Source organism: Myotis daubentonii, chromosome 7 (genome assembly GCF_963259705.1).
Source record: "Myotis daubentonii chromosome 7, mMyoDau2.1, whole genome shotgun sequence".
Taxonomy (NCBI): domain Eukaryota; kingdom Metazoa; phylum Chordata; class Mammalia; order Chiroptera; family Vespertilionidae; genus Myotis; species Myotis daubentonii.
In genome coordinates this window covers 56,501,596-56,526,542 of record NC_081846.1, presented here as the reverse complement: position 1 = coordinate 56,526,542, position 24,947 = coordinate 56,501,596, and the positions used below count along the sequence as shown (strand labels likewise).

General features: G+C 37.9%; 1 protein-coding gene across 26 annotated transcripts in view; it reads right to left on the bottom strand.

Annotated features, from left to right (window-relative positions):
* BAZ2B (bromodomain adjacent to zinc finger domain 2B) overlaps positions 1-24,947 on the bottom strand; it is a 330,698-nt gene that overhangs the window by 109,516 nt on the left and 196,235 nt on the right. For all 26 annotated transcript variants that reach the window (XM_059704304.1, XM_059704307.1, XM_059704303.1 and 23 more), the window contains one exon: positions 9,921-10,067. In XM_059704304.1, the coding sequence (XP_059560287.1) occupies positions 9,921-10,065 (145 nt within the window). In that variant the 5' untranslated portion in view covers positions 10,066-10,067. Of the gene's footprint in view, positions 1-9,920; positions 10,068-24,947 lie in introns of those variants that run through there.

Genomic DNA, 24,947 nt, shown 5'->3' with positions numbered 1-24,947 from the left:
AGAAGGAGATTCATCTCTGCCTAAGTTCTTGGCTGTCCCAACAATTGTCACAGGCACAAAGGAGACCCACAGAGGGCCAGTCTAAAAGAGCAGCAGTGAGGAGACAAAACAGAGCACAGATTATCATCAGTATGTTTTTTTACCACAATGTAACTAAAATGGACATCAATAAAAAATTTAAATGCTAAATTACTGACTTCTACAAAACCCATCAGTCAAAAAATTCACAAAGGAAAATAAAAAACATTTTGACTATAATGATAATGAAATGAAAACATCAAAAATTGTGGGATACAGACATAACAGTACTTAAATGTATAGATTAAAGGGATATATGAGAAAAGGAGAAAGGTCTTAAATAAATGATTTAAGCTTTCCCTTAAAGCTTTCCCTTAAATTGGGAAAAAAAGAAGAGGAAATCACACTCACAGAAAAACAAAAGGAAATAATAAAGGGCTAATATCTATGAAACAGAAAACTGTGAAAATGCAATGAAACCCAAAGCTAGTTTGCCAAAAAGGTCAATAAAATTGATAAATCTCTAGTCACAAAGGAAAAAAGAGAAAAGACACAAGTTACTACTATCAACAATGAAAGAGAAGACATCACTACTAATCCTATATAGTTATTCAAAGAAGATACTATTTATAACAACTTCATGCCCATAAATTCAATTAAAGATAAGATGGATAAATTCCTTGAAAGACATCAACTACCAAGGCTAACTCAAGAAGAAAAAGATAAACTGAATAGTTTCATATTGTTATTTAAAAAAATGAACTCATGGTTTACTATCTTCCAAGAACAATAATTTAAAAACACCTTCCAAGCCCAAATGACTTCACTGGTGAAGTCTACCAAACATTTAGGGAAAAAATAATGCCAGTTCAATATAAACTTTTTTCAAAAAAGGTTTTCAAGAGGAGGGAGTGGTCAACTGTGTCAATTCAGCCAAGAGGTTGAGTGAGATGAGGACAGGAGTGACTTTGGTGTAGGCTGAAATATACATGAAAGACAAGAAAAAGGAGAAAACACATGCAGCTATACCTTTTGAGAAGTTTGGCTATAAAGCAAGGCAGGAACTAGGGCAACAGCCAGAAAAGCATTTGAGGTGAAAAGAGGTTTTGGGTATATATTGTTTTTTAGGTTGGCAGATAGTAAGAACATACTTTTATGCTGATGGATGTGATCCAGTAAATGGAGAAAAATTAATGGTACTATATAGAATGAATGAAGTCCTTGAAAAGTCATTTATAATTTTTCAAAGGAAAGAGTAGATATTTGCTATTATCTGTGATAATTAAGTGCTCTATTATTTTGAGTTAACCATTTATTCTCTTTGGTTTAATTTACATTGATACATAGAACAGTTATTAAATGATATTTATAGTAAGCATACATAAGCTTAGATGCAATAATGAAATACTATTACGTATCAGAAATTTATTACAATACATAGGTGGGGAGGTAAGTTGGGGGGCTATCATCAGATAAGTTCAAATAGGTAGATAACTGGCTCACTTAACATTTGTCCCAACCTCCTTTTAGGGTACCTTCTTGTGATGCAAAAGCTGGGCAGTTAAAAACTACACTTTCCAGTCCTTCTTGCAGCTAGGATTCTGAATGTAATTTAGATTATGCCAATCAGATGGATTTGGAAAGAATTAAAAACTAAGTTAAGCTGGCAGATTGGCAGCACATGAAGTATCCTTTTTGCTGGTGTAGATTTAACAGGCAGCACAGAACAACCCTGGAGCCAGTTACATCACTGGACTGAAGTGGCACGAGCCATGGAACCATCAGTTGGAACAGTGGTATCCTGATTAAACCAGAGGAAGTTTCCTTAAGCAGGTTAATTCAGCAGTAATGCTCTGAATCATTCATGGAGCCAGCTCTTCAATCTATATATATAAAAGCCTAAGAGACCATTCCACCATTCGACTGGTAGCTATACACGCACTGTCCACCAGGGGGCAGACGCTCAACACACAGGAATGGAAACATGGAACAGACTGATGAATCTCAGAGGAAAGGGGGGCAGGGGGAGGGTGGGAAGAGATTAACCAAAGATCTTATATGCATACTAGAGGCTGGGTACATGGATTCATGCACAGGTGGGATCCCTCGGCCTGGCCTGCAGGGGTCGGGCTGAAACCAGCAGTCTGACATCCCCCGAGGGGTCCTGGAATGCAAGAGAGCGCAGGCCAGGCTGAGGGACCCCACCAGTGCACGAATCTGTGCACCAGGCCTCTAGTAATTTTACAAGTATCTAATTCCCAGTATTAAATCACTTTCTTCTTAAAACAGCTTTACTGTTTTGTTAGTTCTACTTGATCTGACTGATACATTAACCAACAACTCCAACTGGTGATAGTTCCCAAAACAAGAGGATAATTAATTCTATCACAACTGGCCTGATACCTCATAACCATGTAATTTTCAAAGTAATACTAAATGAGAGATAAGTGAAAGCTTAATAGTAATATGCACATTAACTTGGAGGTCAAGGAGGATTTCTTAAACAAGACAAAAAGCATAACCATAAATTTAAAAATGGATAAATCTGGGTCCTGGCTAATTTTATTCAGTGGTTAGAGTGTTAGCCCATGGACTGAAGGGTCACAGGTTCAATTCCTGGTCAAGGGCACATAACTTGGTTGCAGGTTTGATTCCCAGCCATGGTCAAGGCACGTGTAGGAGGCAACCAATTGAAATGTCTCTCACACATCCGTTTCTCTCTCTCTATTCCTCCTTCCTCCCTCCTCTCCATTTCTCTCTAAAGATCAATGGACAAAATATCCTCTGGTAAGGATTTAAAAAATTGATAAATCTGACTATATTAAAATTGGAAGTTCTATTCATCAGAAGATAACGTAGAATAAAAGAGACACACCATAGGCTGAAAAAAGATATCTTGCACAAGCATAACTGAAAAAATGATCAGCATCCAAAATATAAAAAGAACTCATAAATCCATTAAGAAAAAGATATACAACCCAATAGGTGTATGCATCAATGCCCTAAATAATCACTTTAGTAAAGAGATGAGATTCAAAAGGCTAAAAACTTATAAAAGGGCACCTTAATGAAACTCTACTTCATATTCATCAGTGACAATAATCAAAAAGTCTGACAATGACAAGTGTTTGCATGAATGATAGGCATCAAAATTCTAATACATAGCCGGTGGTAAATATAAACTGGTACTACTGGTAAAGTTGAAGACACCTCCAGAAAAGTATGCTTATATGCATTAGGATCTATGTATAATAATAATCATAGCATTGTTTATAATTGGCGAAAGTTAGAAACAACTCAAATATTCATCAGCAACAGTGTGGATATTAAAATGGATGCAGATTCCACACTTCTCATTACATCACTCCACACTCAGTTGCCCAAGTCATGTCAGGGCTTCAATCTCCCTCTCAACATTGCCTTACCCAAATTCAGTCATTACATCCCATAAGAATCGACTCCCTAAATATTTCTGGGGCCTTGTTTCTTTCTCCACCTCTAATAACTCCTTAATCTGGGACCTTATCATTTATCACCCAGATAAATATAAGTACCTTCCCTAAAAGTCTTCTTTTTCTCTAGTCCCATCCCCATTGCAAACTTGTGCACTACATGGTGGTAGAGCTGTCAATTTCAAAGCCATGTGATCATATAAATCCCTCCTCCTGGATGACATACAAATAAAAGTAATGTTTACCATTTACTAGACACCAACTATGTGCCAGGTGTTATCTCATTTATCCCTATAATGTTGCAAGGTGGGTGTTATTATATCTGTTTTAGATGAGGAAACCAAAGCTCAGAAAGGAATAATTTACCCAAATTCACACAGCTAATAAATGAACAAGCCAAGACTCAATTTCAGGGCTTTGCAATGGAAAAGTCCTTGCTCTTAACACATTATTCTGCCTAAATTCCTAAACATGGCATATGAAGTTATACATGATATAACCTTAGGCTATTCCCCAGGGATCTCCTGCGCCTCTGACCCTCTGTCCACTTAGCCAGAGCAGGTATTACCACTCCATTCGCTCTTTTTCCTTACTAATAACTTCTATTTCATTCAGGATGGCAATATGTTCATCCAAAAACTATTTTTCCTGGCCTTCCTTGAAGCACAGTTCTGACGAAAGAGATGTTAAGTGGAAAACTCTGGATGGTATTTCTGGGAAAGCTCTTTAAAAGGGATTGTATGCATATATGCATAACCCAAGGACACAGGTAATAGTGTGGAGAAGGCCTGGGGTGGGGGGCAGGGAAGGCTAGAAGGGGTGAATGGGGTAAAAGGGGGACATTGGTAAAACTTGCAACAATAAAGATTTTAAAATAAAATAAATAAAATAAAGTAAAATAAAATAAAATAAAATAAAATAAAATGGTCAAAGTAAGCTGGCCCCTACCCCCTGCCTTCTTCCTTCCTAGAAAACAGTGCTGTAGGTGGATCAGCCCTCATACAGCCATGACATACACATATGAGCATCGAAGTCCCTCACTTCAAAGAAAGAATTTAAAATTAGAAGAACTTCTGTCCTAGCCGGTTTGACTCAGTGGATAGAGTGTCAGCCTGGGGACTGAAGGGTTGCAGGTTCGATTCCAGTCAAGGGCATGCCTGGGTTGTGGGCTCGATCCCCAGTTGGGGGTGTGCAGGAAGCAGCCGATCAATGATTCTTTCTCATCATTGATGTTTCTATCTCTCTCTCCTTCTCCCTTCCTCTCTGAAATAAATAAAAAATAAAAAGTCTGAAAAATAATAATAAAATTAGAAGAACTTCAGGTATATAATGGCATAACCCACCCAGCATTGCCTATCTATGGGCTGGTGTGTTCATGCTTTCCTATTCACAGTCAATCATTATCATAACCGACACATACCCTAGTTGTGGCCTATTGATGATCTTATAATTTCCCCAATATACCATGATTTGACACATTTGTATAGAGCCAGGTGGTCTACAATTGTAAGATGCCTATGTATCTTTATTTTATTTTATTTTAAACTAGTAGCCATGCGCACGAATCTGTGCGCCAGTAGGTCACTGCTGCCCTCCTGTAGCTCCCCCCAACCCCTCTCTTAGCTTGTTGCCCTGCCCTCTCCTGAAGCTCTCTGCCTCCCGCTTGCTTGCTGCCCTGCCCCATCCTGTGGCTCTCTGCTGCCCACTTGTAGCCAGTAGGTCGCTCCCACCCTCCTGTAGCTCCCCCCACCCCTCATAGCTTGCTTGCCCTACCTCCTTCTGTAGCTCTCCACAGCCTGCTTGTACCTGGCTGGCCCACGCTCCTGCTGATCCGAGATCTGGTTGTGATGTGTTTGGTCATTATGCCTCAGGGCATAATAGCTAATTAGCATATTCCTCTCTTATTATATAGGATTCTTTATTGTTGAAAGTATTATATATGTCTCCTTTTGCCCCATTGACCGCTCTCCAGCACATGCCCTCACCCCCCTACTGTCTGTGTCCATTGGTTATGTTTATATGCATGCATACAAGTCCTTTGGTTGATCTCTTACCCAACCCCCACCCCCCCCCACCCTGCCTGCCTTAACTTTAATAAGAAAAGCAGGCATATTCGAGCTTTAACTAGAGAAGTTTTAAAAAGTTTACCTGTTTTATACATTTGACATTATTATATGTTTTGTTTGAAGAGATCTACCTAAAAAAAAAATGGATTGAAAACCACTAGCCTACAGCACAGCTTAAGTGTAACTGCAATTTCCCAAATTCTGTCTTTGTATTAGGTCAAATCAGCACAAATCTCAAGCAAATCCACTCTTTAAAGTTTATGCAACTAGTGGTTTAAATACCACTCTCTCGCCTTTCACCCAGAGCAATATTGCACCGTCTGAATATCTGTGAAACTGGCAAGCAGGATATTGTGCACCACTTGGCCTTTCACACCACAGTTCTGGTAGCATATTCCCTACACCACTCAGGGCCAGGAAAAAAGTCTACTTTTTCCTCAGGAACTGATACGCTTATTAGCACTAGTATGTGAGTCACGCATCCCATTGTTTTCCTTTTACTCTTTTTTTTTTTTTTTAAATATATTTTATTGATTTTTTACAGAGAGAAAGGGAGAGAGATAGAGAGTTAGAAACATCGATGAGAGAGAAACATCAATCAGCCGCCTCCTGCACATCTCCTACTGGGGATGTGCGCGCAACCCAGGTACATGCCCTTGACCGGAATCGAACCTGGGACCCTTCAGTCCGCAGGCCGATGCTCTATCCACTAAGCCAAACCGGTTTCGGCTCCTTTTACTCTTAACAGCTAGTTTGTTTTTGTGCAATATTGGTGGCTTTCTTTACCTAACACCTTTTAAGACCCTATATTTTGATATTTTAGTTAATTGTTTTGTTTGCTATACCAACACATTTATTGAAAGCTGTCCCAAATTACTTTTTAGAAGTAGGCAAGCTATTTTTTAATCATAATTTAAAGGGAAAAGATATATTGTATTTCTTATATTCTAATAAGATCAATAAGACACATATATGCAGATGACCTCAGATTAGTTAATCTTTTTTCCCTATATTTTCATTGTTTTTAGATAGAAAGGGAGAGGGGGAGAGAGAAACATCAATGTAAGAATGAAACATCGATCAGCTGCCTCCTGCACACTCCCTACTAGGGATCAAGCTCGAAACCTAGGCATATACTTCCACTGGGAATTAGGTGCACAGGAAGACACTTAACCAACTTAGCCAAATTGACCAGGACAGATTAATCTTTATTGCAGTGTTATTTTCTATCCAAATTACTGAAAGATGTTTTGTGAAAGGCAATCCTCAAAGGTCCCTACATGTTATTGGTGGGTATACCAAGAGTAAAATGCCTTGACCACTCTTTAATCAAGCCATTTCTCAGGATTGCATTTGCAGTGGTCAATCTTGAAGGATGAGGTAACATCTCCTTCCAGACAAAGGGTTTGTTTTCATTAACTAAAAGCAAAAGTAGAGTCCCCAAGCTCAGTATTCCTCAGCTGTGACACAAACCCACTGCACACGAAGAGCAAAGTGGGCTGCTCTGTATCGCCCTGTGGACTTGGGAGGCATGGGAAACCAATGCCAGCATGATGCTCATGTTATTTGCTGTGCTATCCTATATAATAAAGAGCTAATATGTGAATTAGAACAGATGGCGGAACAACCTTCCGGAGCCACCAGTAGGCAGGGGGCAGGGCCAAGGGGCTGCAAGGCAGCCGGGGCTGTGAGAGCCTACTCTTGCACGAGTTTCGTGCATTGGGCCTCTAGTAAGAAATAAAATCTCTGACTCAGGAGACTCATGTCTTTTGCCACATACATAATAGGAACAGGCTAACTAGTAGGTATAATCTCCAAACCTCATAAGGTATTGATTCAAAAGAAATTTATCATTCAAAATTTGAAAGAGGGTTTGAATCACATCCTTTGTAACTCAGTGTAACTCCTCTAGACATACTATTAATGGAGATGACAAGAGATTGGTCAATTAAACTAATTTGAAAACAACAGAATGTCCTCCAAGGGGCCATTACAGAACTGTTGAAATTTTGACATTTTAAGGTGAAAATTCTGTTTGTTGTCTTTATACCTCAAAAAATTTTGAGGAAATTAAAAAATTGTTTAAGATAAAGAGTCCAGGTATATTATTACTCTATGATTTCATTTTAAAGTGGAGAGAATTATCAGACAATGCATAGGCCAAAAATATTTTATCAAACAAAACAGGAAAATGTGACAAATTAAATTAAGAAAATTAGGTGCGGGAACTTAATACTAGGCTTTACTTTAAACATAAATTACAACCCTGTGAAAGTTAAAAACTAAGTATTTTCCTGGAAAGTGAAGAAGACTCATGATGTACTCAAAGTATTGTATTAATAAGTGATATATTTCTGAACATAGAAATAAACTATACTTTCAATGAAAGTATCAACACAAAACTCTACAACCTTTTAAATTGGCAAATAAAAAATAAAATAATAAAAATGTATTCCTTTCGCCCTAACCGGTTTGGCTCAGTGGATAGAGCGTTAGCGTGTGGACTGAAAGGTCCCAGGTTCGATTCCGGTCAAGGGCATGTACCTTGGTTGCGGGCACATCCCCAGTAGGAGGTGTGCAAGAGGCAGCTGATCGATGCTTCTCTCTCATCGATGTTTCTAACTCTCTATCCCTCTCTCTCTTCCTTTCTGTAAAAAAATCAATAAAATATATATGTTTTTAAAAAATATATTCCTTTCTACACAAAGAAATTTCTAGACAAATAAATTTCTAATGTTACCCAGCAACTTAGTACCCCACCCCTTTCTGAAATTCCCAACTATCACTAACAGAAAAACAGTGCCCTAAATTGACTAATCAGAATCACAATCAATTCAAGTATCACTAATTCAGAAAATAAGTGAGAAATAGGTGACAGCAAAGTGTCCAGAAAACTCAAGGTTCTGTCTTCAAATATATTATGAAAACCACTGACAAAAAAAAGGACATTTCTATAGAAACACCATATATATTAAAGACTAATTCAGAAGAATAGTTATAAGAAGCAGAAAAGAAACATTATAAAAGTACAACTCTCAAATCATTTAGAGAAAGTAACTTGAGGTAAAATGCCAATTGTGGCATCACCTTTTGAACACAGCGTATCATAAAGGCACTCATCATTTATATATAGCTATCATTTTGCATATAAGGGAAGTATGGATAAAACTGTTAAATGTTAACCAAGATTGTACAGGGTGCAGGAGAACAGGGATTTCATTTATTTACTTTTTTAATGCAATGCTATTTCATTTTAGTTATTTTCTAATTATGAAGAAAATTTTAGAAAATTACTTTCATAAAACAATGACAAAATGATATCTTTCTTGTTATTGTTCCATTGATTTAAAAATAAACAAATATTTATTTGGCAAATTGCTAGGGTATTTTGTTAGAAAACATTCCATGTTTATGCATTTCACTTACCCAAAATTACAAATCTAATCTTGAAAAAGTGAAATACCATTTAGTTCTACTAAGAAATAATCTATAAGATTAAAAATATTTAAGATTAAAATGGTTCCTATTGATAAAGAAGTGACTTAATCAAGCTTAGGTATTTTTTAAAAAGGATGTATTCTAGCAAACATGTGCTTGGGCAAGAACTCATTTTGGGAGTTACTTAAAAGTACCTCCTATGGGGAAGGTGAGGGTGGGTGGGTGGGTGGGAAGAGATCAACCAAAGCACTTGTATGCATATATGCATAACCCATGAACACAGACAACAGGATGGTAAAGGCTAGGGGAAGGGAAGTGGGGGTGGGGTAGAAGGGGTCAATGGGGGAGGGGGGGAAGGGGACATATGTAATACTTTCAACAATAAAGATTTAAAAAATAAAAGTACCTCCTATGTAATTAATGAAAATTCAGGGTATTTTCACTTCTGAAATAAAGCTCTCTTTTTAGCAATATAAACTATGTTCATTTTTAATAAAAACTTGCCATGCTCTAAACTTTAAAAATATTTTCCATTCAGTAAATTATCTGCCTTTAGTGCACACCAGTGAACTGAGATACTTGGAGTTTGGTAAAGGTCATTTCAAATACTAGAAGCAAATTAGGGCAAAGTGTTCACAGCATTGGTACCTACCCTGATCACCAAGGACTCATTTGTATTTCTTCACTCCCTTAATGACCTATTGTTTTAAAAAAGACTTTGCCTGTACTAATTTATTAATTGAAATGGTGACAGCAACATGAAATTTACAAAGAGAGCTTCCAATAATCAAGACACGCTTGTAATAAACAGTGCTATAGAATTTCAGAAAAAGCGGAGACTGGATGTTAAACCTTACAGGTCAATGGAGGCATTGAGAATAAAACACTAGGAACACAAGTTAATAAAAGGATGGCATTCTAAAATTGAGTCAATAAGGATATTCACCACATGGGTTGATTGCAGAGCTAAGCGAAGCAGCTCCAGTGGAAAGGCCGCCTTTAGAAACCGATGAAGCCACAGAAGGTATAGAAGATGAAGTTGGTACAGTAGAGGAGGCTGTTGAGGATGGTAACCGTTCTCCAGACTCCATATCTATGAGGGGGAGAATTCTCAGTTTTAGATAGAATTAGTCAAAAGAGTTAAACATACTTAAAATAAGTCAAACATTTAGGCATAGTTTGTAAAGATATGAAATAAGTTTAGAACATGTTCTTCAGAAAGATAAAATATGGAATAAATAAAACCAATATAATTAAATCTAAAATTATTTCAAAATAAAAAGTAAAGAAAACAAAAACACCAAGTCTGGCACATAAAAAACTCTCAAAAAATACATATGCATTGGGATTGAAGAGTATAAACCTAATCATGAAAGAAATGGATATACAGATTACATTTGATAAGAGACATCATCTGGGTTCCAAGGCTGTGTCTGGAGCTTATTAGCTATAACAGTGTATAAATTATGTCACTTCAGTGAACCTTCCATTTCTGCATAAGGACTGAAGATGTAGTTGGAAGGATTAAATGAGATAATGCAGATAAAGTGCTGAGTACCTAGTATTCAATAACTGTCAGCTTTTGTTTTTATTAAGTGAATGTGTATATAATGAGCCATATGCATGTGAGGCAGTAAAAGAAACCTCAAGGCACTTTTAGGTTATTGCTTTCAAGTAAGTATTTCAGTCATATCTATTTATAGATTAAGTATATGCTTGGAATGTTATCATATTTTTAAGCCAGATACATTTTGTGTGAAGAATTAAAAATAAATGCCTTACAATTGTATAAGAACCAATGGTAGCGTGTTTTTACTGTGAAATTTTCAAAATAAGCTGGAACACATATATAAATAAAACATCAGGACATTAATTTTTGGTTGAAAAATATAATTATGATCAACTGAGTTATTATTCATTATTGAAGCATACTACATAAAAATTGGTAAAACCCATTTATTCAGATTAAGAAAAACGTGTTCATTAAAATAAAAGCAGTTCAGGTATCCAAGTTCCATTACTTCCCAGATTTCTGTTATGGCCAGAGCATCCAGATCTGATACTTGCACTCCCGTAACAGCCTCTCATTCTGAGGCTATGTGTTAAGAATACCACTTTTACCTAAGGTTCCAAATCACCACTGTGAGAAGAAACAAGTCATCTTTTCTGTCAAAGAACAGTGTAGACAGCCGCCATTTTGGGCTGCGTAACTTGGCAACCGCATGTTGGCCGCATGGTTTGCAGCTCCCCTGGGGGCCGCCCTCTTGAAATGGCAAAGGACAACCCCTCCCTTTGAATTAGCCAATCGTGAAAGGCTGTGCGCCTCAGCTCCAATCAAGAGCAAGGGACAGGTCACGTGCGTCGTGATTATAAAGCCGAGCAGACCGCCTGCTCGGTGTGCGTGGGCTTCCAGACCATGTGTGTGCACCCTTCTATGTAGAAGTAAAGATACTTGCCTTGCTGCCTGGCTCATGAGTATGTTTTGTGTTCTACCAGGATCCCTGCATTGGGGGCTCGCCTTATTTCTAACACCACTAACCAACAGACTCTTTTTGGCCAAAAACAGCCCATATCACAAGATCAAAATGTAATAACATGATTCCCCCACCCACAACACAGTTATCTAAGGAATAATATCAACTAGTAGGTACACCTTTTAGTTTAAGACATTTATCCTATACTAGAGGCCCAGTGCACAAATCGTGCATGGGTGGGGTCCCTTGGCCAGGCCTCCGATTGAGGGAATGGGGTGGCTGGCCTGGGGAGGGGCTGCAGGAGATTGGCTGTGGGAGTGCACTGACCACCAGGGGGCAGCTCCGGTGTTGTGTGTCTGCCCCCTGGTCGTCAGTGTGTGTCATAGCAACAGGTCGACCAGTTTTTCAGTCGTCGGTCACTAATATGCTAAGTGTCCAGTCATTCATTCAACCAATCAAAGCATAATATGCTAATGATATGCTAAGGCTGCTCAACTGCTTGCTATGACATGCACTGACCACCAGGGGCAGACAGTCAACCGGTTGACCAGTTGCTATAACATACACTGACCACCAGGGGCAGATGCTCCGACTGGTAGGTTAGCTTGCTGCTGGCATCTGGCCAATTGGGAATCAGTGAGACAGGCCAGACATTCCCTGGAACCCTCCTGCAGACCCTCCTCCTGGGCTGGCCAATCTCCCACATCCCTCCCTGTCCCCGATCATGCACCAGTGGGGTCCCATGGCCTGGCCTGCGGCCTCTCGCAATCCGGGACCCCTCAGAGGATGTCGGAGAGCCGATTTCAGCCCGATACCTGAGGCCAGGCCGAGGGACCCCACTGGTGCATGAATTTGTGCACTGGGCCTCTAGTCCAGGGGTGGGCAAACTTTTTGACTCGAGGGCCACAATGGGTTCTTAAACTGGACCGGAGGGCCGGAACAAAAGCATGAATGGAGTGTTTGTGTGAACTAATATAAATTCAAAGTAAACATCATTACATAAAAGGGTACGATCTTTTTTTTCAATAGTCTTATTCATTTCAAACGGGCCGAATCCGGCCCGCGGGCCGTAGTTTGCCCACGGCTGCTCTAGTCCAATTAATAAAAGCCTATGTGGTCGTCACACCCTTATGCCGTGAAGCCCTCATGCTGCAATGAGTGATCACCTGGAGGCTGCATGCGCAGTGGACATGCGCAGGTGGGCAGGGCTGTGTGCACACGCGGGTGGGCTGGGGCTTGACGCTGCATGCCCGGGATGGAGGCGGGGCTCGCGGCTCCACGCAGCAAGGCCTAGGGGTCCCACCTCCAGGCTGTGTTGCAGCCTGTGATCTGGAGCAAGTCTTAGACATCCCTAAATACTATTTTCTTCTCTGAAAAATGACAGAACTGAATTAAATTACCCTTCAAATATCTGAGTTTTATCAAGTTGGTGATTTAAAAAACCTTCAGATTACATTAAAATATTTAATAACTTAATTCTATTTTTTCCTTTTCCTTCCTTCCATTGGCCTTACTTCTACCTCTAAATGTGTATCATGCTGAATTATAGATTTCTGTAAAATCTTTTAAAGATTTACTCTTGTCTTATTTATACCTCAAGAGACTTTATGATGAGACAATTATCCAAGAGTAAAGAACTGATTTCATACTATTCAGTAAATATCTATTCAGGGAGACTTCTTTTCCATCTAAAAGGATTAAGTATTCTCTTGCAAGGAGATATCTGTGAGGAAAAGGTTATCTTAAAGATGTAAGATATCTCCTGGCCGGCTAGGCTCAGTGATTGAGTGTCAGGCCATGAACCAGGAGGTCATGATTCGATTCCCGGTCAGGGCACATGCCAGGGTTGTGGGCTCGATTCCCAGTGCGGGGTGTACAGGAGGCAGCCGATCAATGATTCTCTCTCATCACTGATGTTTCTATCTTTCTCTCCCTTTCCCTTCCTCTCTGAAATTAAAAATGTTTTTTTAAATACGTAAGATATAAAAGAATATTAAAGGAAGATTTGAGGATTTAACATGTATGAATCAACTAAAGCATAGGTAGAATCTATGAATTTAAATATTGACTGGAATTAGAAATTTCTAATAAGGATACAACTATTACAAGGATAAAAAAAAAAGAGACAATGTCTGGTTAATTGATCCTTTCATCTACAAATGCAAGGGGTCCCAAAGAACAAGCAAAGCTTTCCTTAAACTAAGAAACACAATGAAAATTCTGAGACATTTCTGGATAGTAACTCAGGCCAATGCATAACAGATTAAGGAAAAAAAAGGAGGCTAACAAAGAGAAATCATGTTACTCTGTGTAAGACACCACATTCACTCAGAAGCCAAGGGAAGATGCCTGGAACTACATATGTGCTCAACTAGAGTACAAACTCCCTTTCATTGGGGAAAAGGCAGAGCTTCCCTTAACAGGGAAAACAAGACACTTCTTAAAGAACAAAATGAGGGGAAGAGTTTTTGAAATATTTTTGTCCGGCCACCCTAACATTAGCTTTGTCTTTCTAATATCATCACTCTCCTGTTCAAAAGTCTTCAATTTATCCAATATATTCATACGTATGTGTAAAAATACATGTAAAGGATATTTATTAAACATATAAATTGCAAAAGACTTTTAAAAACAAAATATCCCATCAGTAAGGAATTGTTAAATTGTGGTGCCTTTCTTTAATAGAATATTATGCAGTCATTATAAAAGCCATTCTACAGCTAATCAGTTAAAAGTGTAGCGTGGGGAGGAATATAAATAGCAAGATCGAAGTGTGATAATCTTATGCTTGTGTGGTCAGAATATTTCTGGAAAAATATATAGGAAACTGGTAGCTGCATTTACTTCTAAATAAAGTGACTAGGGAATTGAAATCTATGATAGGGAAATTTGTTTTAACTATATATCTTCTAGCGCTTGAATGATCTGCCATGTGCTAGTATTACTAACAGTTAAATAACTTATTTTAAAAAGAAAGACTTCTACTGTGTGTGTACTGGTACAATAGTAAAATCATACTTTTTGTCTATAGTTCATTAAAGTGAGAGAGGCTGTACAAAATTCTTAGGAATTCTCTAGGACTCAGAGTTCTGTTGTTAATAGCTGGTCACTTGCTATGCCACCTCAATGCCAGAGTCTTCTACTCCGCATACTCAGCTAAAAAAGGGTAGATCAAGTTCTTTCCCCCACATGCTATAAGTGACACCAATTACACAAAGTTTAACCATTTATGGAAACATCACATGTTCAACCTTTCAGAAACCATTTATAAATCCTGAAGCACACTAGGTGTTCGGGATAGAATGAATAAGCCAATAAGGTTAAATAGCCTACCCCAAAGATTATTTGTCTAGTGGGTTGGAGCAATTACAGAAACCTGATCAAAGCTGAGTTACACAGATTCTTGCTTGCAAGACGCTGAGCTAAGTGACACAGTGGTATAAGGTATTGGGAGGATGGTATAGATTTAGGAAATGAGGTGGCCTTTTGGGGGGCCATATATGTAGATGAGCAAACAGAGAAGCAGGAAAATATTTAGAAGTGCAATGGGAGGATATTTCAATTATTCTTTATTTTGTTAGTAATTAGGAATATCTATATTAAAAGTTAAACATTTTCTCATATTCAGGAACCTTTAAAAACATTTAATATAAAAAAGTAATATGCTTCTGAAAATAAATTGCCACCTTAGAATCAAATTCTAAGTACAAATTATAATTGTTTTACAATACTGAAGACATATAATTTTAGTTATTCTCTAATGATTACATTTGTGACTGATCTACACTTACAAATTTGAATTTCTATAGACAACACATGGTAGTATCTCCTATTGCAGTAAAATAGAAGAAACCAAAGGGGAGTATCCAAAACTACCTATAAATTTAATCGAAGAACTATTTTTTAAAAATTAATACTGAAGTTAGACAATGAAAATTCTAGAATTCTGATAATTTCAAGAAAAAAAAACTTATTTTTTTTCTTGAAATTACTGTCTCTTTGCCTCTTGTATTTAAAAGCTGGTCTAGTACTAATTTAATAACAAACTATTACTGATCATCTACTACAAAGTTATAGAATGGCTTAGCTGTTAGAATATAAAGATAAATAAATCACAGTCTTTGCATTATAAAAGTTATAAAAGTTCATCTAATAATTTTCATCTTTAAATTTTCTCAACTTTCTTCATGTTATACAATACTCATCATAATTTAAGCCAAATTTAAATTATTTCAAAATTTTATTTTTCTAGTAAATAGAAATGTTTGTGCTCTCTTCACCAATTCAGAAAGTACTTTTAAAAGAGGAGAAATTCTTTTTAAAACCCACCTCCTCACATACCATATATAATGTCTAAGTTTTGAACTTGTGTTGGGTACAAGGGCATGTATTGTTATTGTTGTTTTCTCTTAATTCTAAGAAAATTAAAGACTATTTTCCCCACTCTCCCCATCTATAGGACCAGATGAGAGATGTACCGGGGGGGGGGAGGGGGGGAAGCTAGGAGATAGGAGTGGTGAGGTAGGGAAGAAAAGGAGGGTGTAGGGATTGGAGAGATACAGTATCATTGAGAGACTAGACTACCAGAAAGACAAAAGATCCTTGCTCTGAAGTAATTTTTAATGGAGACAGTTTGCATGAGAGTAAAATTCCGCCCTTCATCCCCATCCAGGAGATAGAAAGGTCTATGCTTACTGTGCTTTACTCAAGCTTCCTCTACATAGACCATCTAACTTGCCAGCTAGGACTTCTGGCTATTGAGGCAATTCTTGACCTTCAACAGTGGTCCACATGATCCTACTCCTGAGGTCAAAGCTGTCTGGACCAGACATGACCCAGGGAGACAACAGCTGGCCAGAAACCTAGGACATGTATTCACTGCCTCTAAAAGATGCTATGATCTAATAAAATTCTCTCTGACATAGACATTTTAACTAATAGAAACAGGGGAAGTTGGTGCTGAATGGGAGATCATAAAGTTTATGGTACTAGGAATATGGAAACTAAGAAAAAGTGGGTCGGAAAAAAATGTTGGAAGAGAAAAGCTGGGTGGTCCTGGCAGAGAAGATGAAAGCATGGCCAATCTCAGGTTCTTTTCCTTAGACATGCCTCTTTTTTTTGTATATGTATTATTGATTTCAGAGAGGAAGGGAGAAGAAGATAAAAACATCAATGATGAAAGAGAATCATTGATTGGCTGCCTCCTGCTCGCCCCACACTGGGGATCGAGTCTGCAACCCAGGCATGTGCCCTAACCGGGAATTGAACCTGGGACCTCCTGGTTCATAGGTCAACACTCAACCACTGAGCCACACCAGCCAGGCGCCTTTTTTCTTTTCTCATTTGCCCTGAGACTTCTCTCTATCCGTTCAAATATCTATCCTTTTAATTGAGCTTTAAGGGGTTATTGTTACTTGCAACTGAAAGAGAATTGCCAACAAACTCCCTAACAAATGTCAAGTTTAATCTCATCTTTTCTCATCTTTGTTCATGTTATTCACACCACTGATCCATATTCTGTTTTTCCTTTTCAGCAATGCAAATATATGCCCCAGAGTCACTGTATCCATAAAGCTGTATCTGACTAATATTAGGCTACAACTTCCCATCTTTGAACTATAGAGCACTTTAGCTTCTACCCAGAAAGCTGCTAGTTATATTGGCTTTTACTGCTCTGTATTTGTTTTATGAATTCAGTGTATTATTCACATAGCCAACATGTCTGTTGAGTCTTAATTTATGAATCAGTAAAATGGGATTAATTACACGTACTTCAAAGAGCCATTGTAAAAGGAGTGCCTAGCACACTTCTTGCTAGGTCAGTGGTTCTCAACCTTCCTAATGTCGCGACCCTTTAATACAGTTCCTCATGTTGTGGTGACCCCAATTTCACTGTTACAAATTGAACATAATTAAAGCATAGTGATTAATCACTAAACAATATGTAATTATGTATGTGTTTTCCGATGGTCTTAGGCAACCCCTGTGAAAGGGTCGTTAGACCTCCGAAGGGGTTGCGACCCAGAGGTTGAGAACCACTGTGCTAGGTGTTTTGTGTTTATATGGTTGGCCAGAATTCTAAGAAAATATCTTTTATTTCTTCAAACTAAATATACAAGAGTGGGAAAACAGCTCACTGAAAGTCAACAAAGTTTCTTTCATAAGGCAAATGTAAGCAAAGGTTAGGTTAAAAAGGTAAGTTAAAAATATCAAGGGTGCCCTGACTGGTTTGGCTCAGTGGATAGAGCATCAGGTCATGGACTGAAAGGTCCTAGGTTTGATTCCTGGTCAGGGAACATGCCTGGGTTGCAGGCTCAATCCCCAGTAAGTGGCATCCAGGAGGCAGCTGATTGATGTTTCTCTTTCATCAATGTTTCTAACTCTCCAGCCCTCTCCCTTCTTCTCTGTAAAAATTCAATATATACATATATTTTAAATGTCAAGAGCATTTTCACTTCCAAGCAGATTTCTTTCACAGGTAAAACCTCAACAGATATCCAAGAAGTACAGTAGGCTATCCTGTCAACCTGCCTCTCATTGGTGTGATCGTTATTTTCACTATAGATAACAGTATAATTTAAAGTTTTATTTTATATAACAGTGACCATTTCAGCTTAGTTTTTAGAAAACCAAAATAGTGAAATTGTTTTTCCTGAGATATTAACATAATTTTATGTCTTCCATTACTCAAAACCTTAATTTTATTCAGGCTATACATTCTTTTTTTGTTTTTTAAGTAATTAGGAACCAAGTTTTCTCCTTATGACACTAACAAAAATTCTCAAATAGTTACAATAATGCCCTCTACCAGTATCTTCACTACAAAATTTAGTCAAATTATTTATTAACTAGAGGCCCGGTGCACGAAATTCATGCACTTGGGGGATGTCCCCAAGCCTGGCCTGTGCCCTCTCACAGTGCGGGAGCACCACGATCGATGGCCCTAAAGAGGTAGGCCCCGCCCACCCATCCGGGGTTCCTTAATGGATTGCCTCAAAGAGGTAGGAGCAGCCACTGGGGCCCCGCCCCCGCGGCGCACACACAGGGCCCCAGGAACCCCACCTCCGCTGTGCGCACAGCCATCTTGTGAAGGCATGAGAGCATCACAGTGTGACAGCATGAGGATAACGTAGGCTTTTATTAGTAAGATGTCCTTTCAAATATGCCTCTTCCACTTTCCTACTAATTTATTATTTTCTGAATTGCATATAATTTGTCCATGTCTTATTGTACTGACAGGCTAAATATTAATATAATACTGCTATGTTTTACTGAATGATTCAAGGCCCTTCAGATAACTGCTCAGATAAAATTTAGCTGCCTAACTTCATAATACAAATCCCTTAGTACACATCCCAAATGTGTCTTAATATGACTTAGGCTAAATACATGAAAACAATTAAGAGTTAAATATAGTGATATAGCCCAGCTGGTGTGGCTCAGTGGTTGAGCATTGACGAATGAACCAGGAGGTTATAGTTTGATTCCCAGTCAGGGCACAAGCCCAGTTGCAGGCCTGATCCCCAGTAGGGGGCATGAAAGGAGCAGCTGATCAATGGTTCTCTCTCATCATTGTATTTCTAGCTCTCTCTCCCTCTCCCCCCTTCCTCTCTGAAATCAATAAAAATACATATATGTAAATATATATAGTGATACAATGAGTACAACTATGAGCCAGTTTTTCGGAGTATTTCTGCAAAGTAAAACAAAGTACCAACTCAATAGTAAAATCATTCTAAAAATGAGCATTAAGATGATAAAGAAAATTTTAATATTCTTTATAAATAGCTTACTGATTATTAAAATAATACATGTAGTCTAATGATAGAGCCATGTACACCCATCGGAACTATAAAACTGTCTATAATTAAATGCTCAACTAAATATTCTACTTCAAATATTCCAAAATTGAGAATATTTGGGTTCCTCAAAAGGCTAGACAAAGTATTACCATATGACCCAGCAAATCTCCTAAGCATGGAAAAATGAAAGCATATGTCCACAAAAAAAACTTGTATATGAATGTGAAAATAACCCAAATGACTCTGAGCTAACAAATAGATAAATAGAATGTGGTATATCCATACAATGAAATATTATTTGGCAATTAAAAGGAATGAAGTATTGATTAATGCTCCAACATTGAAGAATCTTGAAAACATTATGCCAAATGAAAGAAATCTGTCACAAATGATCACATATTGCATGATTCCATTTATATGAAAACTCCAGAAAAGGCAAGTCTATAGAGACAGGCAGTAGATTAGTGGTTGCCTTTCGCTGTAGGAAGGTAGGAGAAAAATGGGGAGTGACTACTAATGGGTACTGGGGATTTGACAGGAATTAGGAAAATATTTCATTGATTGTGATAATGCAATACACTAAAAACTGAATTGTATACTTTAAATGGGAGAACTGCATGGTATGTGAATTATGTGTCTATAAAGCTGTTATATGTAGCAAAAAGAATATTCAGATTTTGTGTTGATAAAATGTATTTGATTTAATCCATTCTCTATTGAAATTTTACAGTCAGTATTCTCATTTCTAGCATCCAAATCCATGACTAAATGTAAAATGTCCCCAGTATCTTTCATGTGTACTTATCAAACTCTCTCTCACACACACATATATATCCTATCTAATAATAGACAAACATGATAATTGACCATACCTTCGCTACACTTCCCATTGGCTAATCAGGGTGATATGCAAATTAACCACCAACAAAGATGGCGCAATGCTGGGAGGTGAAAGGGGAAGGACGGAAGAAGCCGCCTGCTGCTGATGGTGATCGGAACCCAGGTGGCAGGCAAGAGCCGCCTTTGTCCTGCCCCCCCTGGCCCGTGATTGGAGAACCGGGGCCACCTTTGCCCGCCACCCAGCCGGTGATCGGTGATCGGAGAAGCCGGGCGGGGCAGGGAAGAGGCGGCCACCAGTAGCTGCCTCTTCCCTGTCCCCCTCCCCCCCACTCCCGGCCAGTGTTCGGAGAAGTGCCTGTATTTTTTTTTTTCAAAGTACCTGTATTTTTAGTAATTTTTTGACATGGTAAAAGAATTTTACATTACGCTCCAAGGGTGGTGGGGTGAGGAGAAGGAGCAGCAGAACAATCCAAAAAAAGGGGAAACAGAAATGCATGGTAGTAGGGATTTGAAGGGTGGGTAGGGGCATTGCCCAACTAAAATGAAATTGGTTTTTTACTGAGTACTATTCATGGGAAGACAGCATCCTGACTCCTTCTCTATACAGCATATTGGGGGTAAAAATGATGCATCCAGGTGGAAACATGATTAGGGGTTGGAAGACAGACAGGGAAAGAAGAAGTCAGAAATAGACACTGAGAGAGTCACTGGCTGGCTGGCTGCAAATACTGACTCTTTAGTAGTGGTAGAATAAAAAAGTGGGGGATATCTCTGGAAGATTCAAGAGATAGGGGGCAACTCTTCTGTGGTTTTGACTTGCCCAGCAGATTTCCACATACACACGTGTACACGCCTATGTTTGCATGCACACATATATACACATAACTGACTGCCCTCCCTGGAAGCACAGAAGAAGAAGCCACCAGACAAAGCCGCCCACCTTTGGTCCAGGCGCCAGCATCTGTGGCTGGCTGCAGACCAGGAGATGAACAAGCCACCCGCCCGAGGTCCCAGGCTGCAGCCACCTGGAGAAGCTGCCAGCCCTGTGGTCCAGGGCGCCAGCGCCTGTGGCCAGGGAAATAGGTTCCCTCTTCTCCTACTGCAGCCATTACTTCAATATTCCCCTTCTGAATTTCTCTCCTGTGCTGCAACCCAGCTCCACTTTTCTTCGGAAGGATACAGAACAGAGAGAGTAGTGTTAAAAGCTTACATTTTTAAGCCAGTAAGGTTGGTACTTAAACATATAAATGGAAAACTAGAGTCCTTAAGGTAACAAAGGCTACAAAGGACAGGGACAGCGCATGACCTATTATATCCAGCAATCCATATGGGGACTGAAAACTTTGCAATGATGACAATTAGTGTAGATATGAATCAATTAAAATAGTTGACAGGGACAATTCTTTCATCTTTGAAAATATCTACATCAAATCTGTTTAAATAGATTTTCATCTGCATAATACAACACATTCTGACAAGACCACCACTACCACCAATGTGGTCAGTGTTGTGCCAATAAATGTTTAATAATTGAGGGGACCCCCCCCTGTCCCCGAGTGCACAAATTTTTGTGCACCGGGCTACTAATATATATACATATGTATGTATATATACACACACACACACATACATACATGTATATGTATACACACACACACGTTATACTTGCTAAAGCAATATTAATTCAGTTTGGAAACTAACAGGTTTATCGAACATTATAAATTCCTAAGTACTTATCAGACCTGTTCCACAACACCATTCCAATTATAAAAGAGGGATTTAACAGAGATAAATAAGCCTGAGATTGTAAACCACACCAAGGATTCACTCTTTTCTGCTGGCTCTGCTTTTTAAATATCTTTTCTCTATTTGTACCATCATCTTAGTACAATCCTACATTAGTTCTTATTGCAAATACTGAAATGGCCTTTTAAGGGGTCTCTCTACTTCTCTTTTTCTCTGATCCTCCACAAAGCCACAGTAATCCTATTTTATAAAACAGTAATCCTTTTAGTATAAAAGTCTGACCCTGCCACTTTCCAACTTACGTAAATCTTTCAGAATCTCTACATCACATGTATGGCAAAATCCCAGGACCTCTGTTTGGCAAAGAAAGCACTTCTTCATGAGGCCTCTGACTTCATTTGTCTCACTCTCTTCTCATACATTAAGGTACTAAACTCTTGCCATTCCTCAAATATACTATGGTCTCCCCTGCATTCATGCCATGTATCTAGTTACCCTGCCAAATTTCCATACATATTCTAGGTCTCGTCTCATGCATTCCCTACTCTGGGGAATCATTCTCACTTCCCGAGGAAGTCTTAGGTACTCCTTTCTTGTTGCTCTTGTATATTTCCTAATTAAAGGACTTATAACATTATACTATATAGCAAGTTTCTGTTTTCATATCTGATGTTCTCCCACACTGTGAGGTCCTTAAGAAGCAGGGACAACTGCTTATCATTTTTAGAGGTTTATAACCTAGCTAAAAGGCTTTGAATGAAAATGCATGATAATCATAAAAATTTATATGGAACTTGATAATTTGCAAAAAAAAAACAAACAGAAAGTTTACACATATGTTCTCATTTTACCCCAAGAACAAATCTTAAAGTAGGTAGGTCTGGTATTATTATTTTAATATCATACATGAGGAATTCTGAGTTAATATCTATCATCAATTGTCAGTTTTTTTAAATAAAAAAGAAAAGATTTAGGAAAATCTTTCCTTATATCTTACACATTTTTAATAAGAAATAAAAATAGGAGAAACCAAGATGGCAGCATAGGTAAACACCAGAGTTTGCTGCCTCGAACAACCACTTCAAAAATACAAGAAATAAAAATAAGTAGGACTAGCTATTAAATTTTCATAAATGCACTTGTTAATAATTAAACAAACTGCTTATCAATTTTCAGTTTCTGAAGTGGAAAAATGTTGGCCAATGAGACCTACATATTTCCTTTAATCTATCACTCCAAACTCAAAAACCAGTATTTAAGGATCTGTAAGAGGGACATATATGTGTCAATCACAATCCTAATTTTGAAGCCACTCTCCTGTTTTATTTGATTCTACTCTGGGTCTGCCACTTCTTTCAACTTTTTATTCTTCCTCATTGTTCCGATTTGATGGTTGCATCTATTTTATTGTGTAAAACCTTAGCTTCCCATTATAACTATTTTGATACCCTATACTAACTCCAGTGTTTCTAGATGCCTTTTTGGACACCTCTGCGCCCCGCACCCCCACATCCTTGTTAAAGTTAGTGCAAAGTAGTATTTATCCTGCATCCCAAATCTTTTATAAGTTAATCCAAATACACTACCATAATTGTAGAAAAAAGTTACTTTATCCTTCTACTGAAGCAGTTCCACTCTGTTGTGAGTATGAATATCAACTTACTCAAATGATCCTTTTGGTCTTCTGTAATTTTGTACTTAGAAGAACACGTTTTTATCATTACTTATGTTTTCTTATCCATCTAAAACACTGAATTTCTTTTGGGTGATTGTAAGTATTCTAAATAAATAGCAGAAAAGTGTAATAATAACCAACCACATCTCATCTTCATTCCCCTAATAGAAGAGCCAAATAACAAGGAAGAAAAGAGCAACTGGTACTGAGGAGGCCTAGATTCCATTTCCAGGTGTGGTGCTAATTAATAGTATCTGGTGCTAATAGCATCTTTAAATTATGGTTTTCCCATATGCTTGGAATTCTACTTTTTATACCAGTAATATTCTTCTTTTAACCTTCTCTGGCAACTTTAGTTCAGAATGCTCACATGTCCTATCACATTGCCCATATTACTTTCCTGCCCATATTACTTAAAAAGCATCACCACATCACCAAAACAATTTCTCCTTTAGACCATCTAAATTACTATATATTTTATTTATTTTTCTTATTTATTGTCTGACTCTCCCACAAGACTGTTAAGTAATATATCTGTTTTGTTCACTACAGTATCTCCAGAACCCTAAAACAGTCCTGGCGCAAAGAATATACTCAATGAATATTTGTGAATAAATGAATGAATACCCATCTGATGGGATTAACAATTCCAAAAAATCATCAACCTAAGAAAGTAAATCAGAAAATCTCTTCAAAAAGTGTCCACAAACTAGTCAAGTAAACCAAATAAAATGTCTCTACTTTTCTTTGACTTTTTCTAAATACACTATAAACTTGATAATTAAAGCAAAAGCATCACTCTTTATTAGTACATTTATCCTATCATGCAATAAGCCTGACTTATCAAGCACACAGTACAGACTCTTTTATTGGCATTAAGACCTCTTCTAATTTTAATAATCTGTTGAAATGTAAAGATTTAATTTGCCATTTAAGTCATCTATTTGTGCCATAAATTCTTTCCCATATTTATACCAAACTCCCATATTTATACCAAACTTCCCAAATTCATCACAGGTAAAGAGTTAAAGTCTACTAGTTCATTAGTGTTAGCTAATTTTATTGTACTTAAAACATAGCAATGCCTTGGGGTCAGTTGAATCACACTTGGTTTATGAATCTCATACTGAATACCTTTCTCAAAACTTTTATCTAAATGAGATTACACTTAGCTTATACAGCAAGATAATTTTTATCTAAATATGAACTACTATATAGAAATATATAAAAGCACAGGTACAAAAAATTCCTCTAACAACATTTCTTTCACATATATTTAGTTGGTTCTGCTGTTCGATCCATATATATGGGTTATAGTTTAAACAGATACAGAGAGCAATTACATTTCAAAATCTGCCTTAGTAAATACAACCTGACTTACAAACACAATCAATTTATTTTACATCCTGATAGACAGGAGTAACATTACGAATATG